The sequence below is a fragment of the Sphaeramia orbicularis genome, chromosome 12 (assembly GCF_902148855.1).
Source record: "Sphaeramia orbicularis chromosome 12, fSphaOr1.1, whole genome shotgun sequence".
Classification (NCBI taxonomy): domain Eukaryota; kingdom Metazoa; phylum Chordata; class Actinopteri; order Kurtiformes; family Apogonidae; genus Sphaeramia; species Sphaeramia orbicularis.
This window is the reverse complement of record NC_043968.1, coordinates 20,406,716-20,419,228: the sequence shown is the minus strand read 5'-3', so window position 1 is coordinate 20,419,228 and position 12,513 is coordinate 20,406,716. Positions and strand designations below refer to the sequence as shown.

At 38.3% G+C, this 12,513-nt stretch overlaps 1 protein-coding gene across 1 annotated transcript in view; it reads left to right on the top strand.

Annotated features, from left to right (window-relative positions):
* Nucleotides 1-12,513, top strand: part of gfra2b (GDNF family receptor alpha 2b) — a 162,584-nt gene that overhangs the window by 137,659 nt on the left and 12,412 nt on the right. Inside the window, exons 6-8 of the mRNA XM_030150505.1 lie at nt 6,538-6,647; nt 9,789-9,929; nt 12,110-12,294. Coding sequence (XP_030006365.1) covers nt 6,538-6,647; nt 9,789-9,929; nt 12,110-12,294 — 436 coding nt within the window. The remainder of the gene's footprint in view (nt 1-6,537; nt 6,648-9,788; nt 9,930-12,109; nt 12,295-12,513) is intronic.

Sequence of the window (12,513 nt, the reverse complement as noted above, 5' to 3'; positions counted from 1 at the left end):
ATGCATAATTGTGTGACAACATCAGATTGGCTGCATTAAAAATGGTTTTATCTCATAGTTTTCACACAGTATATCACTTTCTGATATTGTGTTTTAAAGACATGTTTCTTTGCTTCAAAAATTAAACACATGGTGTCCAGCGGAGTTTTTGAAACCGAATAAAAAAAATAGGTTCATTAAAAAATTTTCAATCACATTGTTTTTTCATGCCTAAAGAGGAATAAAAACACTGAGGAAAAAAAAAATCTTTACTAAGGTTCTCATAATTCATGCATCAAAGGGTTAATGTGACACCATTAGTCGAACCTGTAGGCCCAACAAGGAATTACCTGTTAGTCTCTGTTCAGTTGCTCTTCTTGCCTTATTGATGAAACCTTGACTCTTTCAAAATAGAATTACTTCTTAGGCACTTTGAAACTCACAATATCAATATCTTTCCTGAAAAGTGCAGGCTCCCCACTTTGGAAACCCCTGTTCTAGTGCACAGGTGTCAAACATGTGGCTCGTGGGCCTAAACTGGCCCTCCAAAGGTTCCAATCCGGCCCATGGCATGATTTTATGAAGTGCAAACATTCACTGAAGACATTAACAGTCAAAGGTGTTGAGCTCATTTTAGTTCAGGTTCCACATACACAGGGTGCAATTTGTTGGGTGGGGTTTTTACATCCCTACTTCTGCCCAATGAATTTCATCCTCGGGGGACAACCAACCAATAGATATAACAGGCAGGTTGTGGCAGTTTTCTTACACCTATATCCTACATTACTGGCACTAACGTTCACCTGAACCAAACTGTTGGCAGTCTCAGAATTCATAAATGTCCCCACGCACTGGGGCGCCGTAAAGGGGGGCTAAACAAGGCAAATTCATGGGGCCCAGCATTTGTGGGTGGGCCATAGAGCAGTGGAGGGGGTCCAGTGGATACAGGTTAGAAGTTGTGAAAATTTCATGTAAGATTAACTGAATAAGAGAAGAATAGAACCCAGGAGTTGGACGTCGAAAGTATGTAAAGTTTCATTTTTGTTTCACACCAGCGTTAGTTACGTTACTTATGAACCGCACCCCCACGTATATAATTGCTGCCCCGCCCCCAACCCCCCTCCAAAAAAAAAAAAAAAAAAAAAAAAAACCTACTCTGTTTTCTTGACAAATCGCACCCTGCACATACACACCAATGAGATCTAAAGTAAAATAATAGCATGATAACCTTTTAACAATAAAATGTGAACAACCTGAAGATTAAGCACAATTTTAACAATATTCTGGCAGTTACTAAATGTTTTGTGCATATGTAGATCTGGTTTGTCAGTTGTGTTAATGATAAGTTGACACATACTGTAATATTGTAGAAATTATTCTTATTGAAGTTCCAAACTGAAGACCCTGGTGCGAAAAGTACTGAAGTCACTTTTTGGACAGTTCAAGTTGAGCAGATAAACATGTTGTATTTGTAGGTCCACCCAATAAATGTTTTAAACACTTTTTTTTGTGTGACTTCAGTACTTTTAGCACCAGGGTCTTCAATTCCAAACTCCAACATTTTAACAATATGCCTGTTACCAAATGTTTTTTGTGACATTGTGTGTAATGCACATGTACAAATGATAATTTGAGGCATAATATTGTTCAAATTGCACTTTTTCTGAAGAAATTTCAGTTTTTTTTGTGGTTATTCACATCTTTTTTTGTGAAAGGATAATTTGTAAATGTAAATATTTTCATAATTTCATGTTTTTATTGCACTAAAACAAAAAGGAAAACTTGGAGTTGTCATTATTTATAGATTATTATGCTATTATTTTAATGGTTTAGCCTGCTTGAGATGGAATTGGGCAGAATGTGGCCCCTGAACTAAACTGAGTTTGACACCCCTGTCCTAGTGTGTTGATTTCTAAACAAAGGGTTAACAGATGGAAGCAGTGTTATTGTGCTTTGTCCTAAAAACCATCCCCCTGCGTTCCACTGAAATAAATGGCTGGCAAACGCAAACATAAATCCACAGTGGTTGGCTCTTCAACCAAGGCGTCTGAGTCACTTTCTCACACAACAATCTGCCCTGACAAGCCAAGGGTGAAGGTGTCACTGTGTGTGTGTGTGTGTGTGTGTGTGTGTGTGTGTGTGTGTGTGTGTGTGTGTTTGTGTGTACATCATGAAAAGAAACACAAAGTGACAGAGAGACAGGAGGAAAGTGTGTGAGTGTTTTTATCTGTGAATTATGGCTGAGGCTTTTGTCTTGAGTTGACATCGTTGGCAGGATTACTCAACCCAACCAACACGCAACACACACACACACACACACAAACACAAACACACACATTACTGCTACATAGGACCCTCAGATATAACACACTGCCTGAGTTCTTACTAAGATTTACAATGTCCAATTATGTTTTTATTCAGAGTCGTGTTTTTCTTACTACAAAATGACTGTTTACTCATTCAGTTTTATTTTAAAGAGTAGGTTACTTAAGTCCCAAGGATTTCTTGTTAGAGCTGGACTCTTTTCCTCAAAGCAATACCCATTCACTTTTTTAAAAAATAATAATTTTTCTCCCCAGAGAGAAATGTGACCGAGGACCAGTTCCATACGTAAATACAAACAATACATCAATTCATAAATATATGCCTTCATTAGTCCCACAAGGGGAAAGTCCAGGTTTACAGCAGCAAAGTACAAAAGCACACAAGAGCAAAAGAAGTGCAAAATCAAGATAAACACAAATCAAAAAAGCTATATCTACTATTTACAGCTGTGCACATCCTTATCATGCCACAGGTTTATTGCACGGTTTATTGTCCTGTTTATTGCACGCTTATTGCACAGAAATTGCCCATAAATAGAAACAATGCAATATATCCATCAATACAACAGACAATATAGTGCAATATATATGGAAAAGTGGTGACGTGTTGGAATTTAATCAATTCCATTAATCAGTTTGACTAAGGAATGAATTAATGTTTGTACCTGGTATGCCTACACAGACAGAGGTACAGGGTGAGGAAGCAAAATTTACAATGAACATTTAGTTGTTTTTTCTCAGCAGGCACTACGTCAATTGTTTTGAAACCAAACATATATTGATGTCATAATCATACCTAACACTATTATCCATACCTTTTCAGAAACTTTTGCCCATATGAGTAATCAGGAAAGCAAACGTCAAAGAGTGTGTGATTTGCTGAATGCACTCGTCACACCAAAGGAGATTTCAAAAATAGTTGGAGTGTCCATAAAGACTGTTTATAATGTAAAGAAGAGAATGACTATGAGCAAAACTATTACGAGAAAGTCTGGAAGATACTATTAAAGAAGAATGGGAGAAGTTGTCACCCGAATATTTGAGGAACACTTGCACAAGTTTCAGGAAGCGTGTGAAGGCAGTTATTGAGAAAGAAGGAGGACACATAGAATAAAAACATTTTCTATTATGTCAATTTTCTTGTGGCAAATAAATTCTCATGACTTTCAATAAACTAATTGGTCATACACTGTCTTTCAATCCCTGCCTCAAAATATTGTAAATTTTGCTTCCCCACCCTGTACACTGTATCTCCTACTCGATTGTAATAGTTCATACTCTGAGTTCAGCACATCAGAAGGGTCAGATAACATTTTACAAGCTTGTCTTATAGTTGTTTGTTCAGAGATGACTTGGGTTTGATTGGAGGTGTGGACCTACCCTTAATCTACCAGCCTAAGAATGTGTGATTTGCACCTTAATCTGGTTTCCAAACCAGCTGCTGATTCCATATCTTAGGATGGACTCTACACCAGCTCTAACTACTAGCTACCAACCCCAAATACCCTGAGTCTTTGAAGGAAATGTAAGTGTTGTTGTATCTTCGTACACATACTTGTTACATGCCAGGGCCAGTTCATTCCCTCTTCATTTTGTTCTCCTAAATATTTATAGAAGTTGAGTCCAGTGTTATGTGGTCCTTTGCACATCAGCAGTAGTGTTTCACACACAGATGTTAAACAGATAAAGTCTATTTATTGGGTGTTTATGTGATTTTAACCATTTCAATCAAAAAATGTTAATAAAGAGTCATGCCCATCCTTTTCTGTGTATATGCATGTTCTTTCATCAGTTTTACAGAGGCTGGTTGCAGTACTGTAAAAGGCCACTGGTGGAATTGGCCTCAAGTCTAAACAACTGTTGGGTGTCCAGTTTTAAGTAACACATCCATCATGCTCCACTGTCATGTTCCTACAGTTGAACATACTGCCTCTTCCTCTTTCCTTTGTTTTACTGCAAATGTGTGAGCATTAAACACTACAGCATGGTTTTGATCTCATGACTCAACCATCATCAGCCATATTATGTGTCTGATGTATCTGACCTACTTATATGTTGTTAGTCTCTAGACCATTTAGGGTTTTAGTTTGAGGTTTATAGGTAAAAAAAAAAACCTCATCTTGTCATTTCCTGTTTCTTCTTCATCTTCCCACTTAAGAGACGCAGTTGGACTCTACTTCATGAAAATTGTGTAAAAAAAAAAAAAAATAGAAAAGCACTCGGAGAGCGCAGACCTCCGCCAAGGCAGATCAGTGCCCCTCCATGTTTGTCTGTCTGTCTGTTTGTCTGTCTGTCTGTCTGTCTGTCTGTGTGCAAGATAACTCAAAAAGTTATGGATGGATTTGGATGAAAATTTCAGAAAATGTTAATACTGGCACAAGGAACAAATGATTAAATTTTGGTGGTGATCGGGGGGGCACTCGTAGAGCACAGACCCCTGCCAAGGCAGATCAGTGCCCCACACCCCCACCCCCGATTGCCAAAATTTAATCATTTGTTCTTTGTGCCAGTGTCAACATTTCCTGAAATTTTTATCCAAATCCGTCCATAATTTTTTTAGTTATCTTGCACACGGACAGACAGACAAACCAACGCCGGCAAAAACATAACCTCCTTGGTGGAGGTAATAATCAATGTTACTGCCTCTAATCAGAGGTGTTCAGCCCACCTGTCCTTCAATCAGCTTCTATCAAATCTCATTCTTTTCCTGATGGGTTGAACTGAAGTTGTTTTTTGCTCTGCTCTGAACCACCAGACTCACACAGGGGGACTCATAAACCCACTGCCTTGATGAGTTCATTTGTTTGTCAGATTCAATATGAAATATGTTTTGAAACACCTCAGTGACACAACACAGGCTGCAGAAGTGCACTTCATGTCAGGGAAATTCGGTAGGTTTAAGAGTACTTCAAGAGGGCTTCAGTTCTCCGTGGGAAAAGACTGTATGAACAGAAAAAAGCAATGAAAATATTTTAAACTTAGCACATACTTAAATGAACATCGATTTTTTTTTGGCAGGACTTTCTCAGGTTGTAATAAGCATGCCAGAACTAAACTCAAATTGTTCCTTTCAGAGCCTCATGCTGCTCTGCATAAGTGTCTTCCCTCTGTTGTACAGACGTCCCTGAACTACTCCTGTCTCACATTCACATCTGGACAGTCACACATTGTTCACATCCATCTCAGCTTTCTCACTTTGTAGTAATTTTCAAAAACATGCAGTGGAATTGTGGAGTTCACTTACACTTTACGGTTCATTACCATCCCCTACTATGTCTGAGTGTCACCCAGAGTTTATATCTGCCCAGAACGAACAAGAAAACACTGGCTCTATTAAGGGCCTTTTGCATTTTTTCATCTCAGGGGAGGTGAGAGGTTCAACAACTTCAGCACCACATGTCACTTAATACTGCACGCTGAACCTTAACTGTCAAATATTAGGATTTACACTATGGAGACTTGGTCCTTAAAAGGAAGACAAATCCGCACAATTGACTGTGTAAACTGATTTACGTCCCAATAACCAAACAAGTAACACACACACTGACTGACCTCTGTGTGAAAGTCAAATGCACAGCACTCCAGCCTGTCAAACTACTTTATATCATCCACAGCAGACAGCCATGCGAAGACAAGCACATTCACAGGAGTAGGTTCATGAGAATGGAGTGTCCTGTGCACAGCAACCATCCAACCCACACACACACACACACACACACACACACACACAAAGGTGGGCGGTGTCTGTCACGCAGTCTCACCGTGTGACGGGCTCATGCGTTTTTTGTTGTCACCCCGCTGATCCGACCATATGACAGCTTTCACCTAACTTTCTCTCAATTCCCCTTTCCGCTGTTCTCAAATGTGCTGCAATTACATTAATCAAGAGGAAAAACAGCAGGATTGTGTGAGAGTAATAAAAAAGAACATGAAAAGAACTCTTCCTCTTCATGTTGAAACAAAGACAGCTAAAAGAACAGACGGGATGGTGAAAAACAAAACTAGGACAGGCAGTAGATTAAGCTAAGCAGCTGTACAGTTATTTCCTGTGACAGTTTGTTGTGAATTAACATATGCATACTGCGCTGGATACTGCAGGACGTGTATATGGAAAATGCAGAGATAATCTCCAAAACTACAGTCTGTCTTTTCCAGCAGTTTTTCTCACTTTCATGAGTATTTTCGGTGCATGGCTTTGCTGTGATGCTCACATTTGTTCTTGCTGTGTTGCTAGGTCTCGGCTAGCTGATTTCCACACAAACTGCCAGATGACACCTCACACTGTCACCGGCTGCCCACATGACAACTACTACGGCTGTCTGATGTCCTATGTTGGCCTCATCGGTGAGTTTAATAATCCGTTTTTGTTTTTTTTTTGCAAAATCAAAGTTGCCTTGAAGGAGCCTTTTTGAAGCAGGCTATTATTACATTTGTGCAACACTTCAATATTAATAATGATGTGAAAACTTGCACTTTTTGTTTGCCTTCTACAGATGAAAGCAAATCAATGACACAGAGCCCTTCTACAAATGTGTGAATGCCCAAAACTTTATTGTATTGTATTTATTGTGAAACTGTGAATGTGGTTGCTGACTCTAAGTTCTCAAAGGGTCTATTGAGTCTTGTTATGATGTTACTTTCTGGAAAACATCCCTTTTTCAAGCGCTTTCTTCTGAGGTGAATACAATAGAGCCACATGTTAAAACTCCCATGCCTCTTCAAACACCAAACTTCCTCACTGTTTATTTCATACGCAGTTCCCTCAGTGCATGCAACATAAATGGCATAGAACATAAAGTTGCTGTTCTTACAGCTCCGTTGTCTTAAAACTGCTGAAGCTGAAATCAGGTGGAAACAGTGCACACCTTCCTTCTGCAGCTCTCTCCTCTCAGTCCAAATCACAAGACTAGATCTACAGATGGATAACTTCTTGTGTCTTTCTGTTATGAAAAAGTGGAGCTACTTGTCTAAGATTTTATGTTGAAACATAGAGTAATATAATTCTACTAGTGTGTTCAAGATCCTGGACTTCATCATTGTTAATACTGAGAGTGGGATGCGAAAAGGGGGGTTGTTTTTAAAATCCACATCCTGACCCTGACGGGCAACATCCCGGTTCCCAGCACAGATATTTGTTGTGTATTTCCATATGCTGTACCACATTTGTCCAGCAGTCACTGCCAAAGTGTTCACGTGATTCTGGTCATAGCAACGTGATTGTAAGGCTATTGTATTCCAAAATTACTAATATTTCCCAAAACATTGGTCCTATCAACTTGCCCTTTTTTAGTAATGATAATAATAACAGTAAAAGTTGACAATTTAAAAAGCAAAAAGGAGGTACGTAACTACTTTTGTCCTACGTTACATGCCGTTGTTCTGCCGTTGCAACTACTCGCAACTGCTTAGCAACGTGAATTAAATAAGTCCCTCCTGACTTTAGAAAAGGGAATTTTAAAGAAAAAAAAGATATTTAATGTCGAAATGGACTATTCCTCAACTGTAGGTACCAAATTGGCCAGATAAAAACATCTCAAATTCTCAGAAATACACAGACAGACAGACGCTGTGAGACCTTCTAGTATTATGGTAAAGATGTCTGGTCTCATCTGAGAGAATCTGATCAGTAATTACAGCTGTAACACTCGTATATATCTGAGAAAACAGCTGTGATTGGACAAAATTTGGGTGTCAAGGGGTAGATTTTCTTCCACCTGAAAACACCAGGAAGGAGAAGTAGAGGTCTCGAGTCCCCTCAGACCACTTGAATTACAGTGGAGTGGTGAATTCCCTCGTCTCCAGGGTGACCCATGGGACCTAACCTCAGAAAAAAAAAAAAGAACACCAGTCATGAAAGACACATAATTATCACAGAAAGTCACAGTCTGTGATAAAGATAGTACAGTAACATCTAGTTTCATGTGAAAGGACTCAGAACACTGCATTACTTGTCACTCATGACACATGTAACCGTTCCTGTTATCTGTTACCTTGCCATATTCCATATTTTAAAAGAAGTGACAGTCACTACAAATCTGGTCATGTCGAAGCTGCAGAGAAATACCCAGTGACTTAGAACACACTGGGAAAAAAACAAAAACAAAAAAAAAACAGTTACAGTGATGTCCCCTCCATGATCTTTGGGTATGTCGTTTTTTTCACAGTATGTCAACAGTTTTACCTCAAACAGTGACTTTCTTGGCCTGTAACATTATCTTTTAAACTGACAAACATCAAAACGTTAGCCTCATAGCATAACTGCCTCAGTCATATTTCTAAATCACAATTTGGCCAAAAATGTTTACTCTCCTAACACTGCTGCTTCATTTTGCATCATTGGTTATGTCCTGAAAAAATATGACTCATGCAATTATGCTACAAAGCTTATGATATATGTAAATGATGGCAGAATTCACACAGGATCAAAAATTTCCTATTTCTCACCACTGACTGTAAAGCAATTTTTTTGTTTATTTATTTTTTACCATAGGACGCAACTGGAAGGGGTGGGATTTGCTGACGATAATAATTAATACTTTTGCCCAGTGACTACATTATCAAACACTTTGGCTTTATCTTAATATCCACAGGTTTAGTATTTTGTCAGTATTTCTCTCTATCATTTCTTCCATTGTTCAAAATCCGTGTGCTTAGTTTGGTGCATTTTGGCTTATAAACCTAGGATGAAATTATCATGATGTCACCATGGTTACTTTTTCAGACTTCTGAAAGCTCTTTCTCATGTTAAGAAGATGAAGAGTTGTTTCACAAGCTGAATGATACTAAAGTATTTATTTCTGGTAGACTGAAGTGTTAGATATAGAAGTAAATCCCCTGCAATTTTAATCCTGCACACAATACTGTTGCACTGACTTGAGCCTGATCACATAATGAGTGATGTGTGAGTAAGAAGTGAAACAACAGGAGGTCCTTAAATGTGCACGAATGCAGAAATATGCAGATTTGGATTTTTTATACTTCATGCTGGTATTGGTGTTGGTGTATCCATACTGACAACTGGTCCGTTGGTGTGTTACCCCAAACATTTAACATATTCTTTTCCACATCTTTAAAGTAACAGTCATGTCTAAGCTACTTAGACTTTTAAAGAAGATAAAATAAGATGCAAATGCAGGAGGAATGTTGTAACATGCACATTATCTCTATTATTTTTCTCAACATGAGAGCTTTCGTCATGGTACAGTTGCCTTTTTTAAGCCATTATTTAAGACCCCACCAGTATTTAAATAGCAGCTCATTTGAGAATTTACACTGGTTGGGGTTATTTTGTAAGCAGTACGCCTTTGTTTGAGAAATACACTGCAGGTGACTCGCTTCTTCTCTGGAAATCATCCAGTGATTCAATTTTACAATTTGCAAAAATCCTCTTTGGCTTTCTTCCCTGCTAATCTCCATCCTAATTCTTATTCCTCCCCAACATTAACTCCTTCCCTCTTTCTAATATTTTTTCTTTGTCGGGATCAGGCTCAGATGTAACACCTAACTATAGCGACAGCAGTCCTTCCAACATTACCATCAGCCTGTGGTGTACCTGCAGGGGCACTGGCAATCAGGAGCGGGTTTGTGATGCTTTTCACCGGGACTTCACGCACAACACCTGCCTCAGTGAGTTTCCATATGCATGTGTATGTGTGTTTTTGTGATACTTCTGTACTTAATAAGGGCCAAAGTCACAGAGACATTGATGGAGATTAATATGTGTATGTAGATGGAGAGCACCAGGGCATGTCAATGGTGTCAGGTTTACGTCAGAGATGAAGAAGTAAGGTACTCATCAGGATGTAACTTAAAAGCATATGTGAAGTGTACACACAGAGAGCAAGACTGATAATTGAGGAGAAAGGTTAGGCAGCAGAGGAGGAGGAACAGAGAAGCGTGAGACAATGTTCTGAAGATCCCAAGACACTCTCTTTAAATAACACTGACCCAGCGACAACATCACCTCTGCACCTCCTCCTTCAAACAAACACTCTCTTACTTTTTGCCTGGAGGTTCACATATGCATGCACAACCATATATATAATGTGCTTGGAGATATGAATAAACACATGAATGCACTTTATAATATGAGTTTTACTTTAAGGCATTTATTATTCATTTGCAATTTAATATCATACAATACATGGAGAGTGTATGACCTAAAAATAAATGTTTACTGCACATAGTCTAGACATGCATCTGTACTACATATAGCCTTTTTAGCAGATACTTCCTCGCTAATCCCAGAGGACATTTAAGAAATGTTAGAAATCTGCAAATCTAGAATCTTCCAGTCTTTCAACTTGAGGACAAGTTGCTCATCAAAAGAAAAACCCTGTCTAGTGGTGACAGCTGCTCCTTCACCACCTATATACAGTCGCAGAAAAAAATATTAGACCACCCTTGTTTTCTTCAATTTCTTGTTCATTTTAATGCCTGATACAACTAAAGGTACATTTGTTTGGACAACAACAAAAATAGCTCATAAGAGTTTAATTTCAGAGCTGATATCTATCCATTTTCCATGTTTTCTTGATAGTAACCAAAATCACTTCAGTTCGTACATCACTATCTATGGCATTGTACTGAGAAAAACAGTGCTTTTAGGCATTCCATGTCGTCGGCTTCCTGATAAAATCTGCTATGTCACTTTTGGCGAATTTTACAGGAGAAACAAAAAACTGTTTATATAACGGGAAGCTGTGAAATATGACAAAAAAATATCTGTTCCTTCAATATTTGTACTTATGATGGAATGTAAACAACTTTCACAGGAGACTGAAATTTGAAGCTAATAATAGGGGAGATAGCAGGTTTTTATTCCCAACCAAAAATGTCACTTAGCAGGTTTTATCAGGAAGCCGACGATGTTTTCTTTTCTGTATGTTTCAGTCACATGATACACACAAGAGTTAGTACTTGATTGCATAACCATTGTTTTTGATGACTTTTGATGGTCTATTAATTTTTTTTCGCAACTGTAGGTATTTGATTGCTACAACAATGAGGCTAAAGGTTCCTGACATAAATAAAAAGTCAGGATCCTCTCCTACTGATGATTTAAACAGCAATACAAGAGAAGATTTGTTATTACAGATACAGATAGATATGACTTGTCAAACACTACAGTTTTTTTTCCCTCCTTACGTCTATTGTAATGCTTAGCTTGCACACCTTTTCATATTAAAATGGATGTATTTTTCCTTCTATTATTATGGAAAAAAACACTGAATGAAGACTCACAGTTGTGTTAGGCCATCTCAAACAGTGCTGGATGGAGTTGGAATGTAACATTAATTCACAGATTGACTAAAGAACACGGAGTTCTTTGCACAATTTAATAGCATCCAGGAACACACACAACATAATAGTGAAATATGATGTCAATTTCATGTGCTGAAGTTTTAGAGCGTGCTTATATAACATGTTTGTTAGCTTTAGTGTTAAAGACTTTCAAAGCGTTGAACCTCAATTGAAATTACAGTACAATACAAGTATTGTTCTAGTCTTTAGTCCTTTTCTGTTGTCTTTTTGCTATTGTTGGTGATGTTGTTGATTGTTGTGCATATGACAGTGATGGAGTTTATGTTGCATGTGCAGAAATAAAAAGCTTGACAGAGCTGACATACGTTTGTAAGCTATAACTGGATAAAAATGGTTTAGACTTAAGGTTGAGCAAAGCTTTTAAAAGATATAAAAATGGTTAATTTTATTAACCTTGCAGCATACATTCCTTCTAGTTCCTCTATCTTCTGCAATTCTTCCTCGTTGATTCTCCCTGTCCTGCTTTTTATCTCTTGTTGCAGAAAATGCCATCCAAGCATTTGGTTATGGCTCAGAAGGGGGGACTCATCTTGTGACTGAGCCGTCATCCACCTTCTTACCCCCTGCCCAGCCTCCAATCATCTCCAAGCCTGCTCCCTCTCTACACGGCAATGCAATCAAACCCATGGACAGTGCTTGTATGTTTTCCACTTGTGCCAACCTGCAGGTGAGCATAGACCACAGACAATATTTTTAGTCAGAAAAGTTTTGGATTATGTTTATTAAAAAAAAAAAAAAAAAAAAACCTGTGTGTAGCGAACTGTAGCAGCAGTGTTATAACCAGACACAACATATGCAGACAAGAGGGAAGAGGAATGAGCAGAAAAGGTTTATGTGCATTGCTCTTTTTCACCTTCATACACATTAGCGTCATTTTACCATTCCA